The sequence below is a fragment of the Candoia aspera genome, chromosome 6, assembly GCF_035149785.1.
Source record: "Candoia aspera isolate rCanAsp1 chromosome 6, rCanAsp1.hap2, whole genome shotgun sequence".
Taxonomy (NCBI): Eukaryota; Metazoa; Chordata; class Lepidosauria; order Squamata; family Boidae; genus Candoia; species Candoia aspera.
Genome location: NC_086158.1, coordinates 97,718,001 through 97,741,239, shown reverse-complemented (window position 1 = coordinate 97,741,239; position 23,239 = coordinate 97,718,001). Strand labels below are relative to the sequence as shown.

General features: G+C 39.7%; 1 protein-coding gene across 4 annotated transcripts in view; it reads left to right on the top strand.

Annotated features, from left to right (window-relative positions):
• Positions 1–23,239, top strand: part of LDB3 (LIM domain binding 3) — a 128,914-nt gene that overhangs the window by 25,032 nt on the left and 80,643 nt on the right. For all 4 annotated transcript variants that reach the window (XM_063307741.1, XM_063307742.1, XM_063307740.1 and 1 more), the window contains one exon: positions 23,054–23,205. In XM_063307741.1, coding sequence (XP_063163811.1) covers positions 23,054–23,205 — 152 coding nt within the window. The remainder of the gene's footprint in view (positions 1–23,053; positions 23,206–23,239) is intronic.

Sequence of the window (23,239 nt, the reverse complement as noted above, 5' to 3'; positions counted from 1 at the left end):
TCTGAGTAGAAGGTGCACCATTTTCCATTGTTACGCTGCAATTTTATATACCCCAGGAAAATGTGCAGCTACTGTAAGCTGCTGCAGAGAGCTGCTAATTTTGCATTCTGGTGTGCTTTGAAGCACCTTTAGAGATTGAATCTTCAGCCCTCCTCAGCCCTAAATAGGATTATGCAGTAAAAGTATATATAACTGAACTATCTACTGATGAATTACACATTGCAGCCTTACCAATGAGACATGCTGGTTCACTGCCTTCAGGCTTTTCAATTTGTTCTGTCTCTCTCACACACACAGTGAATGAATAAATGGAAAAACCTACAGTCAGAGCACCTGGTTCTTGCGTTGGTGAGGCTGAAAAGTCCATTGAACTGAAATGTTTCTAAAAGCACCTATCCAGATGTCGTTGGAAATTACGAGAAGAAAGGCTTATAACTTAATGCTCTTGAATGAGTCTTCAGACTTTAACCCTAAGGTGAGAAAAGTCTCAAGGCTTAGAACCCTAATGTATGAAATGGCCCTTAGAAAATATTAAGAGAAGCAAGTTTTTTCTGAAGGACCAAGGAGATCTGGCTCTAAAACCCGTGCACACCAAATATATCGCTGGTGTAAATGCCCCACCTTGGGTTTCCCAGCAAGGAGTGCTCTTACATAAATCCCGATTAGGTGCTGGTGGAATTTTGTTCGGATTCGTCCATGACTCGGCCTCCAGGACACGGCATCTAAAATAATCTGTGCCCAAATTTGTGCAGAGGGATGTAATCTGATTCTTGGACTTTATTCAGAGGCAGGCCACCAGCACTGATTTGGGGAGGGGCAGCTGATAGATTTGGAATCAGCTCTGCTTTTCATAATTAGGGACCTTTGTCAACTTGCCTTCGATGATAGAAGGGAAAATCAGTTGTTCCAGTCTGGTTTCATTCATTCACTGAAATTGATCTTCCTTGATTGCTGACCTCATTACAACCCTGCACCTTTTATTTAAAGGCTGTTGGCTCAAGAACCCGCATGTTAATGGCCTTATAGGCCTCTGATGCACAGCCAACACAGCCTGCAATCTGGGCTGCACAGAACTATAGGAAATAACTTCAATAAACTTTATGCGCCCAACATCACCTGCGTACTGTGTTTAAACCCTGTCTTCAGGTGGATGTTCTTTCTTTCATTTCTTCCTCTTTCCTTTTATTTATTAATTTAAAAAAAAACCAGAATAAATAACCACAAAAAGAAGAAAGAAGAAGAAAGGGAAATGTGGTGGGTAAAAGAATAAGTTATCAGTAAATAAACAGGAAGTTTACAATTGTCATGACATTTGAGGTTTATTAATTAATTAACTAACTGTACAGAACTAGAAAAAAATAACTAGAAATCTCTGTAAAACTCTGAACATAACATTAATATTGCCACTATTTATCATTATTTCAAGAATAAATGCATGTAATCGTACAAGAAGAAAAATAAAAAAGAAGATAAGAGAAAGAAAAATCAATTAGAAAAGTATTAGAAAAGTGCTCCATTTTAATTCCTGTCCCATATTCACCCCAACTGAAATTTACATCAACACATTTATGAGGGCTGAGATTATTTCTGACTGCAGTCCTTAAGTCAATGGTTTCCCCCTTAAAAACCATACCCCAAATGCCTGAATTTGCCTTGTTGTTTAACAAATGATATGTGCTTAACTGTGATCAAACTTCTGTTCTGGATCTCTACAGCTAATTTTGCCCTTGCTGCCTCTTCCCCCGGTTTGGTTTCCTGGTCTGATACGGTCAGCAAAGTGTCTCTTTTCCAGTGCTGAGCCAGTGTATGCCTGAACAGATTGTGGTATTTGTTATTGGATGTTCTATATTTAAAGCCTCCCAGGATGGAGAAAGGTATTTTGATTTGGAACTGGTGCGGTATTTTCTGGAATTCATCTGCAAGGCAAGACATCTAGAATGTTTAATGGACGTCTCGTACTAACTACAGAGTCTAAAGCAGAATAATGGCAGAATGCTTCCTTAAATAATAGATTCCAAGCGTGTGTGTGTTGGGTTTTGGTTTTTCGTTCTTTCGGATTTTGTTCTGTGGGAGCCTGATGCTTCTCAGAAGCTGGTCCCAAAGGAAAGAATTTCCCAGCAAACCTTTCTGGCAATGCCGACCTGCAGTGGCTTAACAATGTAGAGTTGGCCCTAATAAGGGAATTATTGCCCGATACAGATTTTTAATTCCTTCTGATGGCCAGCATGGGAACCTCTGCATGGCAAGAGGGAGAAATGTGATGCTAGATGCAAAACGTTTATTCAACAACCAAGCTGAAGTAGGAAGCGTAGGCTAAAATGGTATTTATTTAACTGTTTTCCATGAAGCACCACTGAATGTGAGCTACCTGAAGGCGTAGCACAAGCTGCCCAGAGTTTCCATCCAGTCTGCAACTAGATTCAGTTCTACCAAACAAGCAAGCCATCAGTGAAGCAGAGATATTGGCTGATGACTCCTCAGAGAAGCAGTTGAGGGGGGGGGAAATCATTACAGGACTTGTAGATGGAAGTTCTGGGAGAAGATGAGCTTTTGAGTAAAAAGGCAGTGCAAATCCGACTACTTCAATATACAGGAAGTCCTCATTTAGCGGCCACAATTGGGATTGGCAACAGAGTCATTAAGCAAAGCAGTCACTAAGGGAAACCACAACTGTGCTTATGATCTTACTTCAGCTTTCCTTTGCTTTACAGACCTCTGAAGGTCATAAATGGGAGGATTGATGACAAAGATGCTTTCTCATCGCTGTTGTAACTGTGAACAGTCACTAAACAAGGCATTCGGTAAACGAGGACTACCTGTGTCCTTATAGAGGTAGATTTTCAGCCCTTGTTACAACCAAGGCCAAGTATAGAAACAGGCTGAATGTTACACCGATTCTAAAGTGTTATTTAACAAATTTCACTCCAGATATTAATGAATAATAATGGAAGCTACGGAAGTGGGCAAAATAATGGTGGGTGGAAATACATACCTATGTACAAGTGCAAGCTCCTATATCTTGGTATGATTTCTAAGTGATATATTAAGTATAAAGGAAAGGAAAGGAAATCACTGAAACGTGCTTTAATTCATTATTCCTTTTATTCCTCTCCCCTCCTATTTTTAAATAGTCACAGGAAGTTCAAAGTATATATTTTATTTTTATGCTTGGTGGTTTTGAAAAGTGTGCAGAAGACTGATTATTTGGACGTTATTAGCTTGGAAGAGTTGGCTATAGCAAGGCATTGATCACGGTTAGTTCCTGCCGAAGCACATGAGCAGACAGAGACCACTGCTGGGCTCCCCACCAGACAGTGGCCACGCCGTGCAACCCTGCCAATTTCCACTGCTGGGATTTGCACAGCTGCTGTCACCCCAGGAAGACTTCAGAGTTGTGCAAATCCTGGTGGCTCCAGGCAGAGGCACTGGATGGAAATGGCGAGCTACCATGGAGACCATAAGGGCTCTGAGCTGAGGCATGCCTTAGCTACCCCTCCTCCATTTTTTTTAAAAAAAGGACAAAATGCTGCAAGATCAGCTGCAGCTTGTTTGTCCACAACATGCCTGTCAGTATTTGGTCTCTTTTTTTGATCTGCCTGTTTTTTGTTACATAACACACCCAGAGTCATCTGGAGTTGGGCATTCTTTAAATTGACGCAAATAAAAAAATAAAGGAGAAGTCTTGTATGTGTGCATATAATAGCCCTGTGACATCTTTTCTCTTCACAGCCTCTGGAATTTCGTATTTTGTCTTCTTTGTATTTCAGACAGGAAAATAACACTCTTGTCTGCCTTTAATACTTCTTTTTGCACCCAAAGTATGGATACAATAATCCGTTAAATCATCTCTTGTTGTCATTCTATGATATCCCAAATCAGCTGATATTCTTCTTCACCTCACTGAGTAGAAAGGCTGGTCCCTGAGGGCCTGCCTTTCACGTGTTAATGGAGATCCACTTGGGAATTCTGCATAAAAGGGGAGAGGGTTGGTGCCATCCAGCACTTTTTCTCAGGTAATAAAGGTTGGAGAGAAGTTGGCACTGATACGTTGTGCCCATGGGTATATTCAACTTTTTCTGGGCACTGAAGTCAAGACGCTTCACAGGTCCACCAGCCCTCAGAGATTTCACTTTTGGACTGGCAGTGGAGTTAAAACTTAAACCCTTTTGCCAATACATTTTTTTAGAAGGACTTTATAAAAGTATGGACTTTTATAAAGTTGGGGCTGTTCTTAGGAGAGTTGGCATGAGTGGAATCTCTGCACTAAGAAAATCACACCTGCTGAGTGCAACAAGCCTTGGAACAAGAATAAGAGGGAAAAAATGATGACAGCCTTGTCTGAGCTCCAAAGTCAGAAGTGCAAGTCTAGACTACAAAGAAAAAGTTCACCCATCTGGCCTCTTACAGAGTCTGAAAAGAAAAGTTTGAAAGGAATAGCAGACATTTTTTCACTAATACTTGAGGCATGTTTCTGCATTGATCTGCTGAGAGAGGAAGGAGATATTCCCCAGCGTCTCAAGGGCCTGCTTATGAATGAAACCCAAACTAGAAATGTCTTGCTTTATTTAAGTCCACCAGCTGTGCAAGTCCACCAGCTGTGTGTGAATACTCCTCGGACTGGAGTATCTCAATCTGGAGCAGGAAGTTGGACATACCCTTGGGAAAGATTACATTTGAAACTGGCCCTTTGAGATGGTGTCACAGTGAGAAAAAAATAGGTGCTAACCAATGTAAGCTGGAAATTGTAAAGCTGAGTGATGTTAAATGCCTAGCAGATATACATCGGTTCAAATGGCCCAGTGATACATCACTGCAGATGGCTATGCTTAATCCATGACTCTTAAGATCAGCTATTAATTATGAAAGGTAATTTAGGAGTAAATCAGGAAATAAAATGATAGATTGTTTTAAAACTTCTCAGAGTCCCCCGATGGGAGGAGATGGGCAGGGACAAATTGAATAAATAAATAAATAAAATAAAAGTGAAACATTGTACATTTTAGATACCTTTTGTTTGGGAATGTTGGTTAAGGCTAGATTGATATGGATGTTTGATAGTTATTTTAGAAGATAGTTCTAAAGCCACCCTTCTTGATGCTTGTGATCACTTAGTAAAAGGGTCAAAGACACTGCATGTGCATGAAAGCACTTCCAAATCAATTGTTCACCTTTCCAAAGGGATCCTTTAAACAACAGCAAGGTGCAAAACAGTTCTGTGCCTGGAGAAGCTGGTTTGGGATGGTCTGTGCCCAAATTGAAACTCGTGTGTTTTTGGTCATCCAGTCCATACAAAGAACAAAATGGAGTGGTTTTGTTCCAGATAGGGATCGAAATACTTGTTCTGGGCAGAAATGTGTCAGCTGGTGGGAATGCTGTGCTGGGAGTCTGTTTCTTACTGCTGAGACCCTCACAGTAATAAACCAGCACACGCTGGCTTTATTTCCACCAAAACACAGCTCATCCAAAAACGGTTTGGGACAGCTTCCAGGATGGAATGATTTGTTTCCAGATTAGAGACATGCGCAGACCCCATAAGCTATTTTAATTTAGTTTTTCCAAAACGTTGTGTATCAGCAGTTATGGTTGCCTTGGGTTCTGATGCTACAAAACATCACCCCTATTTTTAAACCTACCCGGGACAAAATTTCAGTACGTTGCTTGAAGTATAAGTAAATATGGTAACTGCAATTACATTCATTGAGAAATAAAGAGCAAGGTCTCAATGTGGTGTCACTGTTTGGTGACAAAAGAAAAGTCTCCTTTGAGTTGAGCTCCACTCCTGGTGACTATCTGGGCATGACCATATTGTTTTCTTGCAACAATACTGAAGAGTTTTGCTGTTGCCTTTTTCAAGGTTGTTGGTTTTTTTCCAGCTGGCAGTGGAGGTCCATTTAATGATTGCAATATTTCTAGAGAGCATCCAGATTTAGCTGCCCATCCCTCTTCACATTTTCTTCCCATTTCTTTCAGTATGCTGAGCCTCTTAGAATTTCTGAAGTAGCTCCCCACCCATTTCTTATCACTTCGTCTTCTCACTGGTAACAATTCTCACCATGGGAACTCAGGTTTTGGTAAATCATTAGCCCAGAAGTGCCATAAATAAGTCATACCCTGCGCTGTTAAGAAGTAGTCTACTTTGATCTTTATTTTATTTATTTATTAATCAAATTTATCACCGCCCATCTCCCAAAAGGGACATGACTACATGTGAATAGTGGCCATCCTATTTCTTTTCTTTCATAAACTTGGGCATTGCGAAAGGCAGTTCTCTCCTTCCACATTTGAGATTAAAGGAGAAAAAAAAATCATATAGGGATGCAAATTAGGCATTGAAAGTTAGGTGCAATCAATGAATGAATGAATGAATGCATTTTATCCCACTAAGGCAAGACTGAACCTTTGGTACCTTCAACTTTAGCTGTATTCAAAATAGGACCCCCTAACGAAAGGGAAATGAAAACTTACACTGGGTTATTCACCTCCCTTAGAGTGAAATGTTCTTAATATAGCAGTAAGTTAGAAGAAGGATTTCTTTGGAACAGCCATGGCCATGGGGAGGTCTTTTACCAATTATTTAAGGCACAGACAATCTCCTTTAGTACATTAGCAGGATAACTACCCAGGGTAAATCTTCATCAAGAGATTGTGCTTCAGTTTTACTTGCTAATCCATGGTCAATTCAATTTTCACACACGTAAATCAACTAGCAATCATGTTTCCTTCTGAAAAAGGGAGCAACCATAGTACAATGAAAAGGGTGGAGAAGCTACTTGAGAAAATCCACAAAGCCGAAGTAGGGTGCAGTTGTGAAGAAAGCAAGTGAAAAATATTTTGTTATAGTTTCCCGAATGCTTCCAAGTCCAGTTCAAAGTGCATATAGATATACACTTCTAAACAGCTTGGTTTAGAAAGAGATTTCTCCAGTACCTCCAGTGTCCATCACAACTTAGTTAGGCTAGCTGGGCTTTCAAAAGACTTCCAGCAAAATCCAGTTGGCACCGGGCCTGATTTCTTTCAGACATCAGATAAAATCCTTTGATGAAAATTTTCTGAAGCTTTGTTGAATGTCCTTCCATATGTTCATTTTATTGCAACTGTTTTATATGTTTCATACAGTGTATGTGTGTGTGTGTGTGTATCCCATAAGTTCAGTAGATTTCATGAAGGATGACACTATATTTCTGAAAGTAAGTCAGTAACATTTACCCAAATACCTTGTCAACACATGAACGTTTGGATTTACAGACCTGCTTTAAGAGAGCATTATTATCACTGTTGTTTCTTTCCCTAGTTAAATGGGGTCATTCAAATTTATGCTGCTTTAAGACAGAAGTAACAGAGAGAGGTCCCAAAGACATTGCAATCAGAAGCTTGACATGAAGGGGATATGTGGCTTTAGCACTTCTGGGCCAACCTCTGAGATTTATACTCTCTAAGGCTTCTTGAAAATATAGATCGAGGAAATTACAGGCAGCTAAAAGAGTCAAGAGTTCAAGGTAAAGGGAAGGATCAGAGATTTGTAAAGGAAGTTTTTGATTAACATTTATCTATCTATCTATCTATCTATCTATCTATCTATCTATCTATCTATCTATCTAATTTATCCCCACCCATCTCCTCCTGTGGGGGGACTCTGGGCGGTTTACAGCAGTCAATTAAAACAATCATAAAAATCCACAATATAAAATTACAATAATAAATAATATAAATAAGAGTACAAAATAACACTGACTTCCTACCCAAAGAGTGTGTGGTGTGATTAATTTTTTCCCTTAAAGTTCCGTTCTTGATGGCACTTTGTACCACTTTGGTTAACAAAAATCTGTTCTCATTATAGCAGCCATGCTAAGCCACATCTTTACTGCTGGAATATTGATAAAATCCTACTGATAATAGAAGCTCATACTTATGATTTTCTACTAGAATACTATGAGCAATAGGATTTCCATATATATTCCAGAATGCTTATCTTATAACTATATTCTAAGAACAGCATGATTAGAAGAGATAATAGCTGCAATCAAACTAGGAGGCCAAAATATTTAACATTTTGAAATATGCAGATAACACCATTTTGTTAGCTGAAAATAGAGATGTAGCTCATAATGAAAGTCAAATTGGAAAATTAAAAATCCACTTTAATGTTATATATTAAGAAGTCAAAGGCAATTTCAACTAGCGTGCTTAATAAACATGCAGTTGACATCAAAGTAGTCAACTAATATACAGTTTTGTCTTTCTGGGCTCTGGAAAATATAAAGATGGACTGTCCTGGAAAAGTGAAGAAAAGAATGCTATGGAGGAAAGTAAGAACAAACAGTGAAATTGTGAAGGATATTGGTTTCTTTGCCAACAAAGGTTACAATCAATGGGCTTTCCAGTAGAAATTTTTGAGACATTGTGAGGAAAGCTAAGAAAGTAATGTGAGGCTATCTAGACATAAACGACCAACAGGAGCTTTTTGGTAGCTTATCTCGTACATGGTAGCTCAGTCTGGCTTGAAAAAAGCCCAGAAGAAGAGATTAAAAACATTTGAAGAGATTCTACTTTAATGAACTCACTGATAAAAGAGCGGTGGAGTTTCCTATCACAGGTTTGAAGCTTCTGTCTCTTACCCCTGATTCTCTCTTTAAAACTCCTTATTGAAGTCCATGTGCCTCTTGTTTCCTTGATCATGCCCTGCTGTGACGGCATGATGTAATGTGTCTCTGTGAAAGCTGGACTTAGAGAGAGAATGGCAGAAAGAAGAGATACCCCTCTGAATTATGGGACTGGGAAAGATGACTAAGAGTGCCATGGACAGCAAGAAGGACCAATACATCAATCCTAGACTGAATAAAGCCTGGCTGCTCCCTGGAGGTAACGATCAGCAAGCAGAAACTCATATCCTTTGAGGTTGTAAGGATGATGGACCATAAAACGTGACTATCCTTAGTGAACCTGAAGGAATTAAGTTCATCTGAGGCACAGCAGTGGGTAAGGTGGAGGAACAGATTTACCAGAAGGTCCTTGAAAGAGCTACAAGGAATCATTACTAGAGACTGTGATGGTGAGTGTTTGCCCATGCAGTCATCCAGAGTTGAGGGCACTTAGCTAAACATTTCAGAATAGGATTAAAGAAAAGGCTTTGTCTAGCTCTGTTTCTCCTTGGAAACCACTTCTGGGCTTTTTCCTTGAAACTGGAAGAAATGAAACTTTAATTCTGGGATTTGTGGAATAGAATTGTTTATGATTATAGAAATATTGTGTACTATTGTTAATTTTGGTACAATATATTTGTATCTGTACCAAAGAAAGCCAGAAGCTATCCTTTCCTTTCCTTTCCTTTCCTTTCTCCTTTCCTTTTCTTCCCTTTCTCCTTTCCTTTCCTCCCTTTTTCCCTTTTTCCTTTCTGCATTCTTAATTTTGCTTTCTTTCTGATCGTTTCTTCTCAATTCTTTTTTTCTGCTTTTTTATATTTTATCTTTTGTTGACATTTAATAAAATTTTACGGAAAAAAAAAAATCAGAATAGCATTGCCCCAGAGAAAATCTGGAAAATGTTCCTTATTTAGCTGCTCATAAGTTTCATGGCACTCCATAAGGTAGATGAGTTTTAAAAGCAGATCATAAATTGGGCAGAATATACAACAATGTATGATAAGATAGGATAAGAAAGAAAATGCCAAAATTTGTGTATTACAGTGATGGAAATTGGCACCAGAACTTAACATTTTCCATTCAGTCCAACTTGTGGAAGGGATAAATAGAGAAATAAGTGGCTGCTTTTTCAGTATATTGCTTATGTAAGTAAACATGTGGTTTCACAAAGCCACTACTGTGTTAAGCGTGAAAATTAAATGTTTTGATTTGCATGGTTGGTGCCACATTTTCAAGTAACAATCCACAAGGCTATGTAATTCTGTGAAGATGCCTCACTGGGATTTAACTTTTGTTTGAACACACACACCCCTTTAGTATTGCAGTAATCAGGTGATTAGCGTGTATTACAAATCAATGCATCAAAGCAGGTCTGCTCATATAATTATTATGGATGGCCTAGTTTTCTTTCTTTCTTTCATCTGTCTGTCTGTCATTCTCTTGTACAACCTCTTAAACTTGAGTTGGGCTGATCACACTTGGTGCTAATTCCTCACAAAAGGATTTGCTATCATTTATAGTACTAGAATACGTTGTATGACATCAATCATAGATTGAAATTCTCTTTCTGCAAATTGCCCTGGGAATATTACCGGGGTACCCAAAGCTTTAAAGAAACTACCAGGCCACTGGATTTGTGTGTGAATTGGCTGCCCCTATCTCTTTTTAAATCCATGGCCTTCTGTTCTTACTTAGCATCAATTTGTAGGATCCATTAAGCTGGAAATGCATACTGATACAATTCTCTTTTGCATACTGCATGCAACTGAATTATTAGTGAACAATACTTTATGTAAGATATCTTGGACAATAATTTTATTTCTTTATTTACCAAATTTTATATTGCCTTTCATTAATGGCTTTTTATGCAAACCTCATAACATCTCATAGATTCTATGTGTAAAGGGTAGGAAGGGGCATAAATTCAGCCTTCCATGGCTAAACTCTGCCATATCTACTACTTTACATCTTTTTCTAGGATTCTTAATAGCACTTGATGACACTTTGTAATTAATGGTGAAAACAGTTCTCAGATTCCAGCTGAGATTCTTGATTTCCTTCACCACACTCAAAGCTAGGTGAGATAAAAAAAAAAATGATGAAAGGGTGTGACCCAGAGTTGATCTCTGAGAGAAGAAAAAGATTGGAATGATTTTATGGGGCTCAGAAAATAATTGGCTCAATATACCCCAGGAAAAGGAATATGACACTTTGCTTCTCAGGTTCCAGTGAGATGGCTTTCAAATGGCCAGCCTGTCTTTTTTCAAACCTTTCTGATATTCTTGACTGTTTTGGCCATTCAGATCTTTTCAGAAGCTATGATGGTATTAGGACAGGACACAGTTACGTTCAAGTAGTCAGTGGTGGCTCTTTAAGTCCAAGAGCTGAGCACAGAAATGTCCAGTCAATTAGGGCTTAGCTGCAGGCCAACAATGAACTGCCTTATCAATCTTCAACATCTCCTCCTCCTCCTCTACTTCTATTTCTACTTCTTCTCCATTCCAAAGCTGCCCAGAGTCACTTTTAGAGTGAAATGGATGGTGTATAAATTTAATAATAAAAATAAAAATTGGGCGAAAGCACTCACTGTGGTGAAATGCCCATTCCTGAATTGTTAGAAAACATGGAGGGAAATTGGAATTTCTCACTTTTTTCAGACTCCAGAACAAGTCCCTTAACAAGGTGCTTATGTTAACATGCTCGCTTTTTAGGAAACCCCTGTTGCTGTGCTCCAAAATCATATTTTGGGATGCTAATTTTGATAAATGATGAGCTCCTTGTAACAGAAGTACTTACTGGAGGTGTTTTGTGGTTGACTCAACGTAAGTCATAGTTCCTGCTTTGCAACAGTTGTCTCCACAAGAGTGTATAGAATGGGATGAGCCTCCATGCTCCTAAAGTAAAAGTAAAAATTGGCCTAATAAGGGGTGAGAAAACATTTTGGACCAATTAGCACATTTAGAAGGTGGAAAGCATGTCACAGCAGCTCAGTCTTAATGGTGTCCACATTGAAATCCTTCTTTTCAAAATGGCTGCCATGGGGCATGAGACTAATCCCCAAACACCCATTTGCAGAAGGAAATCTAGAGAAGTAGCTTCCCCACACCATGATGCTTGTTGCCTCACTTTACCTTTGTGCTGGGCTGCAACCACAGGCCCACCCTTTCAAAAAGGGTTTGTGTGAATGTTTATGCAGCCAAGAGAGAGGATTCCTTGCAAATCAAGCTGATGCTGCAGGCTGATGCTTCGCTTTTTGACCTATCAGCTTTCCTGTTATTATTTTTTAAATAATTGTGTCAGGTGGGGCTGAGGCCCTGAAGGGTGCTGGGTGCTTGGTCCTTGAACACATCGATATGTGTGGCTACAATCCTGCTTTTTCTGACCTGAATTCATGTGGCTCCCTGTCTTATTTCAAAAGGACCTTTGCAGGTGATGAATTCAGACAGCTGACAAGAGCAATCTGCTTTTTCTCCACGAGCCTGTGGAGCAAAGAGGAGAAGGAAGGGGGTGTCCATGAAAAAGAGAAGGCAGCAGCTGCAGGGAATGTGATGCATTTTCCAGCTTTGCAGATGAACAAGCCCTGCATTTGCAAAGACTAGTTCAGTGCCCTTGTCCAAAACTTCTTGACCTACCAAAACAGAAATACCTTTTCAATGTGCAGTACCTGATATACCCTCTCTCTTATCAAAAACCAGAAAAATAAAACCCTCCTGTTCTGGAGAGTTACAGGATGCTGCTATTGCTGGCAACCCTTGGACAGATTCTCCTGGAATTTCTTTGCAGGACCATCAGTTTCTGCTTCTTTTGAGATCTCACTGGTGGGTGCTGACAGGCAAGATCTGTTTATAGCAGGCTGGAAAGGTCAGGCAAACTATTTTCCAAAAAGAGCAGGGTGACCAGAACTCTTCTGGCCTCTGGGAAGTGAGGTAGAGTCGATTTGGACTCTACAGTCAAAATTAGGAATTAAAGTTTTATGTTGAGGCTTGGGCACCATTCTGGGGATTCTGGGAATTTAGGATTTCACTTTCTCCATTGCAGACCACCTGTAATTATTGCTGAGCAATTGCCTCAAACACTCTGGCTGTTCAACACTGTCAGTTAATACCCTCATCTTATGCAGATCCACTCAAAAGTTTATTCTATGTTTAATGGACTTTACGTCCAAAGAGGTGGGGGCAGGATTGCAACTTTGTGTGAGTGTGAGCACACTCACTATTTGTAGGTTAGGGAAATGGACTGCGCTCCTGTTTGCTCTTCTTGTTCCAAAGGTCAGGATTTGCCTAGTCTCAGGAACTGCACAGATGTAGGTTTTGCCTAAACATTAGGAAATACTTCTTAAATGCATAATTTGTTTAACAGTGGAAGAGATGGCCTTCAGAGATGGCTGCTTCTCCATTGGAATGATCTAAAGAAAGTCTAGGGTGCTATCTGCCAAAGACGATCTGGCTTCATCATACATTGGAGGTATCTTCCAACTATAAAATGCCATCAGCCCATCCTATCAGATCTGGCAGAGAGGGCATGCTGCAAGTACCATCTGCCAGGGACTTACACCTGGTGGGTCCCAGGAGGTGGGCCTTCTCTGCCATGGTGCCCACATTATTGGAACACTCTCAAACCCAAAGTCAAGTTAGCTCCATCCCTGTTAATGTTCCAGAAGTCCCTCAAGACCTGGTTGTGTGACCAGGCCTGGGGCTCCCAGGGAACTCATAACACGTTAAGATGGCTCCACTATTGACATATTCACTCTCCCCATGCCTGTGGTGTGTATATTTTACTTTTCCATATGTTCTAATTTTTAATAACAATTTTTATATTTTTATAATTTATTTATTTATTATTCAAATTTATATTGCCGCCCATCTCCCCCAAAAAGGAGATTTATAAATTTATTTTTATAATGTGTTTATATAATTCTTATTTTTATTTGACTGCTGTACACTGCCCAGAGTCACTTCTTGTGAGATGGGCAGCTATACAAATTTGATGAACAAACAAACAAATAAATCTAGAGGTGCCCAGAACTGGGCCTGCTGAGGCAGTTTCACTCTAGACCCTCCACTCCACCCTCTAGATTTAGGGAAGTTATCTAGCTGATCTGGCTAAGAGGAGCAGGACCTGGTGAAGACCTGGATAACGGATGAGACGGTCATGAAACCCCAGGCCTGTAGGCTGAATAATTTAAACCAAAGCCCAGAAGTGGGCAATGGCAAACCACTTCCATACAGTTGCCAATCAAAGTACATGTTGACCAGAAGCTAAGTTTGACTTTAGTTTATATTATGGAGGCAGTGAAAGAAGGGGAAAGGGTGTATCAGTGTAGGTAGATGTAAGGATGTACCTCTCTGCCTAAAAGCGGGACAGAGAGAGTTAATTCATAAAACTGATGTTGGTTAAATATGCTACGGCTGCAGAGTCCTGCCCTCCAGTCCATCCCCACTAATCTCTTTCGGTATTTCTATAACCAGATACCACTGTGGCCTCTTTGCACCTGGCGCAGGCGGCTTCTGCTTTTCAGTCCTTCTGTGACCATAATCCCATCTGAAAGCTGCCATCCATGAGTGAAGAGGTAATACCTCGCATCCTTGCAAATTTCCCCCATTTCCAATGTGCGCACAACATCAAATAAATAAACGCATTTCACTTTTTCAAAATGTTCTTGGCTGACAGTATGCATCAAATCACGTGTCGGGTCAACCCACCAAGGGCCCTGGTGCTAAAAGTTCCACAACAAAGACTGAGCTTTCCTTACGATGTTCTCATTTTGTTGAGTGCTCCGTCAAGCTGAAGGCTTCATTTATAAGGAAAGAAAGGTTTTTATTACATGATCGATGCGCATGATGTCACTGAAGCTTCTTGTGGACACTTTCAGCTTTGGATGCACAGTTTGGAAAGGGCTCCCCTTTCCAGGAGATGTCACTGAGAGATAAAAGCAATGAGATGTGTTTGATGGAATGGACTCTGCTCCACAGACACGTATGTCATAATTCATTCGTGAATCCTTATCCACTGAATTAAAGACACAAATTGCCTCTAAAGGATCCTGTTTGTTAAGCAACCTGGGGCACTTGTAACCCCAAATGTTGTCTGAATCCATCTCCCATTGGTGGTAGGCAGTCTGGGATGCTGGGAGCTGCAGGGATAAAGTTTTCCACACCGTAAATGATGAAATATGTGTTACTATTATTTCTTAATGCAATCAAGTTGCATTAAAAATTAGATGGTCGATAAGAAAAATGTCATGACCCTTTCATCAGATTTATATTTTTATTCCCTTCTATTTACCAAATGTTTCTTGGTTCCTTAATCATGTAGATGAATTAGATGACTTGAAAGACACATCGTGGCTTTCATGACAGCACATGAAATGAGAGAGAGACAGTTCTTAAACTGATTATTTGGAAAACTGTAATGTTGTCTGGAAAGTTTGGGGAGGTGTTAAATGAGGTCATGTTACTTTATCCTCCCAATAAGAACTGGTAATATATTTCAGTTTATTTAGGACTTTCCCCTTTTAACTGGATTCCATGTACTTCTTTCAGGCGTTGTTTTTTTCCCCTTTTTATTTATAATCCATATTCAGATGTCCATATGTGAGTGCTTGTGTGTTTGCAGTTACACATTCTTCTAATGCCTACTTCAATAAATTTTAAGTACCTGATTCCTCTGGGCAATGTTATCCTTAGACTTTGTTAATAAATCTGTGGGGCAACAGAATTATAGAGAATAAAGTAGATGAATTTTGTAAGGAGAGGATCTGATAGACTCTGTACCTGCTTCCTGTAGGCATGTGTTGTCTCAAACATTAGTACAAACAACACATTACTTATTATCAGTCTTTACATGAGGCATGACTCTCTATCTTATTTGAAGAGCACCCTAACAAAGTGTGATAGCCTTTTGCTCCTTCCCTGTCCTACTTCACAAGCTATCACATTGCACATTCTTCCAGAGTCATGCATGATGGAAAAAGAGAACATGGATAAGAGTGCAGCCCCAAGTTTATAACCAATATTTTATTGTCACACAGTTCTGATCACAAAGTCTGCTCTCATGACACTCAACAAATCACACTAAGGACCTCTGAAGGGAGATGAACGAAAGCCGCCACTTTCACTGCAGCACAGGACTCTAACATGCAATGTTTTGGCAAGTGAAGTTACTTTATTTGTTCCAGCAAGTTTGTTTCCCACAATCCCCCAAGTAACTAGAAATGGGAGCATTCTATTTTAAGAGTGTCAAAAGCCATTTCTTCAGAGCTTAGATATTACTAAAGCCTGTTATTTATTTTTTTTTACTTTTTGCTCCTACTTGTTTGCATTTAAAAACTACAGATTTGCAAATATTTGTTGTATATTACATAAAGTAAGCATTCTGAAAGGCAATATCGTATTGTGGACAAAATTATTTTTCAAGGATAATTTGCAGAGAGCAGAAGATCACTAAGACTGGAGAAAGAGTTTAGGATCCAAGCTTGGGGATGAATGAAGAGGAGGGGCAAAAGATGGAAAATCAATTTCTATGACCCAGTTCCCCAGTCCTTAGATCTTGAATTTGGATCCACATCCAGTTTTCCGTGTTCTAAAGGGACTGAAATCAGTTCCAGATGGTTAAGCAAATCTTGTAAATTCCTATGAAGGTAATTCTCCTAATAGATAAGCGTGCATGCACACACACAAGAATAAATCCTGAGGTATCATTTGCTAAATCTGATCCATATTCTTCTTTAACACAGTGTGCATGTGAGTGTGTGTGTCTGTGTGTCAGTTTACAGTCCTTTTGGGAGTCTGTAATTCTAGATAAGCATGCAAAGGAGTCATCAGCCATTAATAAGCAAGTTATTAATAATCTTAGTTGGAGATACATGGCTCCCCAGAGTCTCCCCTGACATGCCATTTTGAACAATGCCATTCTGAATTCACTTGTCAATTAGTTCATTTTTGCTGCAGAGAAAAGCATATTTGAAAGGGTTAGCAGTATTCAGAGGAAAAAAAATAAGAGTCGGGTTACCAAAATCATGGAATGCTTTGCTGGCTAATCTGATTGGCTGGAATTAATAGGATTTCATTTTAGGTATGTATATTATTAATAGGCATAGTAGTACCTATTTCTGTGAGTTAGAGTAACAGGCAGCGCAGAGTCGCTAGCCAAATAGAGGTAGATCGATGGTAGGATAGATAGATAGATAGATAGATAGATAGATAGATAGATAGATAGATAGATGATAGATATAGATAGATAGATAGATATAGATAGATAGATAGATATAGATAGATAGATAGATATAGATAGATAGATAGATATAGATAGATAGATAGATAGATAGATGATAGATGATAGATGATAGATGATAGATAGATATAGATAGATAAATGATAGATAGATAGATAGATAGATAGATAGATAGATAGATAGATAGATAGATAGATAGATAGGTCAATAGGTGGTAGATAGGTAGATAGGTAGATATATAGAGAGTATTAAAATAGTTGAAAACAGCTTCAAGAAGAGAGAGAGTATCTCATTTGTTGGTATTTTCCTCTTCCAGTTTTTTCTGAATCTTGAAGAAAAAAATAATAAAAGTTTGATTATAGTGAAGGAATGGTTTTCTTTGGAAACCACAGGGGAAATGCCGAGGTTAAATTTCCATTCATTATCAACATTTTCATGACAATAATAATACCAGGCAACTTTATTTTACATATTTGAAACCTTTTTATACTGTCCTCCATTGAGACAGACTCCAGGTTATTTTACAAGGTGAAACTATCACACAGACAAATAACATAAAACCCCAAATTAAAGATGCCTTGGCAGATAATAAAAAAGTGTATTTGAAAATATATGTTGATAAATGTTCTTTGACTGAGTGGTAGGAAGTGAGACTTCCCAGACATTTTTGCAGAGGATTGGAGGTTGTCAAAGATTAGTTGTTTCCTGTTCAAGAGGGGCCTCTCCATTTGTTTTTCTTTGTGTGCATGGGTGTGGGACCCCAACCAATCTGGGATGCTAGCCGATCCCAGCCAATTAGGAATCGACCAATCAGGTCCCATTAAGACTCTTCCTATTATCTTAAATGTCTATGTAGATGTGACTTTATGGCTTGGATGTGCTGAATAAGTGAAAAATACAGAAACTTCATAGCAGCATGAAAATATGGAGACCTGAAGTTCTTTTTTTAACTTCTTTTATTTGTTTGTTTGTTTATTTATTTTTCAAATTTTGCCACCGCCCATCTCCCCCCAAATAAGCTAGGGTAAAGGAATACATTTAGATTTATCCAACGCAATCCTCAGTGGGGGGAAAAAATCTAACAATGAAAGCTTCAGCTTAACAAACTGGGGTGCAGCTAATCTGAAACATGGTAATATTTTTGCCAAGGGAAAGATGGTGAAGATGGAGCTTCATGCAGTATTTATCTTAGATCGCTGGCCAATTTAGATCCTACAAACAAGATGTACATGTCTCTTTGAAATGTAGCACAGCTTTTGGAAAGAGGAAGAGATTTAAAAAAATATTTCTAGAGGAGCTGGCAGAAAGTGGAAGATAAAAGAACCTTAGAAAATGTTCAGATTTTGTTGGCTGTAAGTGATCATTTTTATTATGAATTTCACAGTGGGTGGTTCCAGGTCAGGCTTTTAAAAACATGCAAAAACCCTGCTTCATTTGTGACATTTGTGAAGGCTCCAGACCTTGTTATCTCCCCTTTGTAGCCCTCACAACTTTTTTTAATGTTCTCCAAAATTCAGATTAGAGGGAAAAGACAAAATATCTGCATGAAACCTTGATAGTTCATGCAAGGTTATGGCCACCAGCTGGCACCAAGTATGTGATAAATTCTTTCTCATTTGTCAAGATAGTATAGAAACTCAGCTCTGCCTGGAATACTTTGGTGATTTATTATGTGTGGCCATGGGCCAGGTTCAACATTGATTTAAGCCATTATTTGCATAAATAAGCCACAGTGGTTTGGTCTAAACATTGCATTAAGCCATAAACCATAGCATGCAACAAAATGGCTTGGATTCACACAACATACTAAGAAAATTGAAGGGGGGGGGGGGGGGGAGAAGAAAACGTAGCTCCTTCTCCAGTCACAGGATAGAAGTCTTCTTTTTGCTGTGAGGTTCAAAGCAACATTTTACAGATGACAGGTATTTCATATTTGTTAAAGGACATGCAACCAGGTTTGATATTTTACTGAGATGTCAGAGGAATAGAGTATAATGGTATATAGTGACCAAGCAGCAATTCCCATCTTATGAGTGCCCATTTTGCAAGTTCTCCAGATGTTTTCCATACAGGGAGCATTCAGCCCTCCAAACCCTCATCTGCAGTCTGAAATGGTCCAGCTTACCTGTACAATTTTATCTGATATCAGTAAGATGCAAAGAAAGCCATTCATCTTAGGAACCATCAGGGTCCACCTTCAGCCTATGAGAAGATGGTGGATTGCAAACTAGCTGTTAGTGTTGGCAGAGAGCAGGTTTCATCTCAGTTTCTTGCTTGTAGATTGGAACAGGACTGTTTTGTCCCATCTTCCAAAAGTCCCTGATACAGCTGTACTGGCACTGCCTTATCTGTCACAGTGTTCTGGAAGCTCACTTACTGTTGATTACCCAAGTATTCTCTGTGCTGGTCCCAATCACATGCTTTGGAAATAGATAGTGGAAATCAATTAGCATCTAATTTTAGTAAGTTATTCTTCAGTGTTTGAGTCGAGGCTCTGTTCTGGAAGCCTACACTGTGCTTAAAGTGTGTTCTCTGTAGCCACCCTTGAGGCTTGCTTTCCTGTCCAGTGTTAATCTCTTTTCTGGGTGTTTCAGCCCTTGCTGACTTTGTCAAGATAATGAAAAATCATCGCAATGTCCCAGGCAGCCAGGAGAAATTTAAGCGGGGAGAAAACAACTATTATTTAAGGTGGAGATGTTCTGCTGAATCTCAAAGGAGTTTGCCTGGGATCTCCCACTTACCAGCCAGGTTGATATTCATTTATCTTTAATAGGATTTATTTCTAACCTGCTGTTCTTTCAGCATGAAACTCAGGATAGGTAAACGGCATTTTCATCTTTGATCCAACCCGAGCTTTTTTAGCCTCATTCTTGGCTGCAGTTTAGGCCCTTAGTGGGATGAAGACCTTGCTTCTTTTCTGCCATTCTATTTCTCAACATTGCAAACTGCACAATAGTTTCCTGTTCATCATGCCACATTGCAAACCCCTTGCCCATCCATTGTCATTTTGACCGCCATCTGCCTTGCCCAATGCTGTGCATCATTATAGATTATTATATATGGCTTGTAAGAGAAGTGTTGCTTGCCTATGGCTACCAGATTTGGGTCATAAGACTCTCTAGTGCTTTGCCACCGTGAAGTGACCATCTGGAGCTTTGCAATCCGAATTGAGTAGCCCATCTGAACATCCTTGACTGGACCTCTTACACGAGCAGGAATTATGATGAATAATGCTATTCAGGAGCAATTGGGTATGACGTGTGTCAGAAATATCTTGAATCAATTGTTTCAGAGTCTAAGGGCAGCCCAGGAAGAGATAAACACATTAAAGTTGCCATACTACAAAAGAGTATTTCTTTCATAGGCCCTTAAGTTTATATTTATAATGGTGCACGTAAGGGACTAAGATCCCGCCCCCCAGAAGGAAGGGGGCAATGATCACAAAACAGATTCTACAGAAATTCCTCTCCAGAGAGATTGGTAACTCACCATGAGTAGGATGCAATATGTGTTACACAGATATGCCTGAAAAAGAAGTCATATTTTGCATCCTTCGGGGTTGATTCATATATACGCTTCAGGATGGTGCAGCTTCTCATCTTGACCTTGCCTTCTCCCAGTTTCACAGGAGGAATCATCACAAAGGTTAGGCAAACAAAAAGTTAGTAAGTTTATAGGACACAATTTCACTTTGAATGTATTAGTTCTGCATGTGTGAGGTGGTATGAAAAGAGAGGGAAGCGGCTTTGATGTACGGAGTAGACTTTTCTAATTTTGACCCCCTCCTCCTCTTCCTCCTCCTCCTCCTCCCTAAAGGTTCAGCAATTAATCTTCATCCTTGATAAGTACAAGCAGGTGTGAAGCAGACAGCATTGGCTTTCCTGAATTTGAACATGTCAGCAGTAGTTAACGTTTTTTTCTGACAAGATGGACGGCCACATTCCAAGATGGGAGCAATATATGGTCTTAGAGTGAGGAAGGCAGAAGGTTGCTCTCTCGCCCTTTCAAAGAGCCTGTCTGAGTCATGCTCACACATCGCTGCTTCTGCTTGATAAGTAATCACAGTTATGAGGCCAGGAAAGCCTTTATGTCGGACGAGTTATGTCAGACCAGCCCAACTTTGACCAGAGAAGATATGGTTCCTGAATACCATTTTTGGTCTGATTTATGAACTATTGACCGACTCTGCTGTGGCTGTAGGTTAGACTGGGAAGTTAAAAAACAAAATGAAACTGGAAGAAGGTGATGGAAAACCACTTCTGTACTGTTGCTGAGAAAAGTGTGCGGGTGTGTCTCTGAAGATGCCAGAAGCCAAGCCTGAGACAGTTGAACAATTAGATTGCTCCTTCAAGCAATATCTGGAAGTTGTCATCTGTCTCAATTTAATCTGTTCTTGTTTTTCTTGTTATCCCCATCTCAGAGTTAGGTGACATGGATGATATACTGGCGTACCTTTTCTTCAGATATCAAGAATTGATTGCAGTTATGCATGGTGTGTTTGTTGTTTAAACTGAGGATCATATTTGAACAGGAGCAGGTCTGTGTTGTCAGAACCATTGGCTTTCTCTGCAAAGCTTTGAAACTGTGGGTTAAGGTGCTCTTTGCTTAACTTGGGCACAAGGTGCAATAGATACAAGGTGACTGATCTGTCACTGAGTTTAGGGGTGATGCCTATGGCATGCGAGGAAACTCTGAGAATGAAGTGTGGTCCCCCATGCCTTCAATTATGGTCACCTACCTTCTGTGCTTCTCCAGGCAGAAAGCCACTAAATGACGCTGAGATTGGCCGCTTAACTGAAATAGGATCATGTTCTCAAGTAACCCCTGTTGAAAGAAATATGAGAAGCAATGTAGTTTTCCTCAAAGCACAATCCACCCAGAAATTCTCCTCTGCAAATATCAGTGGATGAGTGGACATTTATTTCATTCAGTTTACTGTATATGGTAGCCTATATCTCACATAAGCAGCTCTAAACATACTGGTCAGGATGGACCAAAGTCCAATCCATGGGTCATGGTTCTGTGACATCAAAATATATTTTGTCCATGAAAGCTGCACTTGCTATCCCAGACTCTCTTCAGAAGCTCTTCCTTTAGTTATGTACACGGTAACAAAGGATGTGTTTACATATGAGTAAACACATCCTTTGGCCCTGAACTACTCCCCTATTTCAAAGAGCTAGAACAGCAATGAATCTGAAGAATACATGGAGTAGGCACGTTGTGCCTAATCCTGTTTCATTCCATAACCATCAGTTTAATACAGTTTAAGAGTTCCCAAAAGCACAATTATTAGCAGGAACTAATAGTGGGATCATGAAATGGATTTTCACTGTAATGTGCATTGATTTCTTGAACTCATGTATCATTCCGGGCAGAGGAAAAAATTAAGATCGTAGAGAAGATATGTAGCTCAAGGTTGGTGTGTTGTGCTGGTAGTTTTCTGAGGTAGATTTTTAATTGCAAACATTTTATTGTCGTACTAGGTAATGTCATCAGTGCAGGAGACATGGAGAAGTGAGGTTCCCTGGGTGGCAAACGATGTGTAGATCTTTCTACACCAAGTTATGCTTGCTGAGGGAACTCTATAGAGGGCAGTTAACTTGCTTGTGAATGAAGTCTTTGGTGGTATCTTTTGATGGATCCATAGATAGGACACAAGTCTCTATGTTTCCCGAACAACATTTGGTCAGAGTGAATTCTCCTGCATTTTTCAGTCTGGCTTATTCTAAAATGTCCGCTGCTTCCTCGTTGAAGCTATGTCCAAAGTTGTCTGTGCGGAAGGAGATTAGTGATGGAGCATTGGGTCTGTCAGTTCCTGGTTGGCGCTTGCATTTTATTTTGTAGATGACTCCTGTTTTGTCTTCTTTTGATATTCAGTCTTTGGGTTGGCAAAAATGGAGGAAGGAAAATTGCTCCCAGGGTACCAGTGTGTTTTGAACCTGAACTTGTCAGTTATAGAATGGGACTGTCTAGGTTAGTGTTTCTCCACCTTGGCAACTTTAAGATAGGTGGACTTCAATGTCCAGAATTCCCCAGCCAGCCATGCTGGCTGAGGAATTCTGGATGTTGAAGTCCACCTATCTTAAAGTTGCCAAGGTGGAGAAACACTGGTCTAGGTGATGTGAATCCAAAGATGGGTTGTATGCATTCTTGACCCCCTCTTCTTTTTCCTCTTACAGATTACCCCTGGCAGCAAAGCAGCCCAATCTCAGATGAGCCAGGGGGATATGGTGGTGGCTATCGATGGCGTCAACACAGATACCATGACCCACCTAGAGGCCCAGAATAAGATCAAATCAGCAAACTACAACCTGAATCTTACTCTTCAAAAGTACGCAGAGATAAGTTCCTATCCATACAAGAAT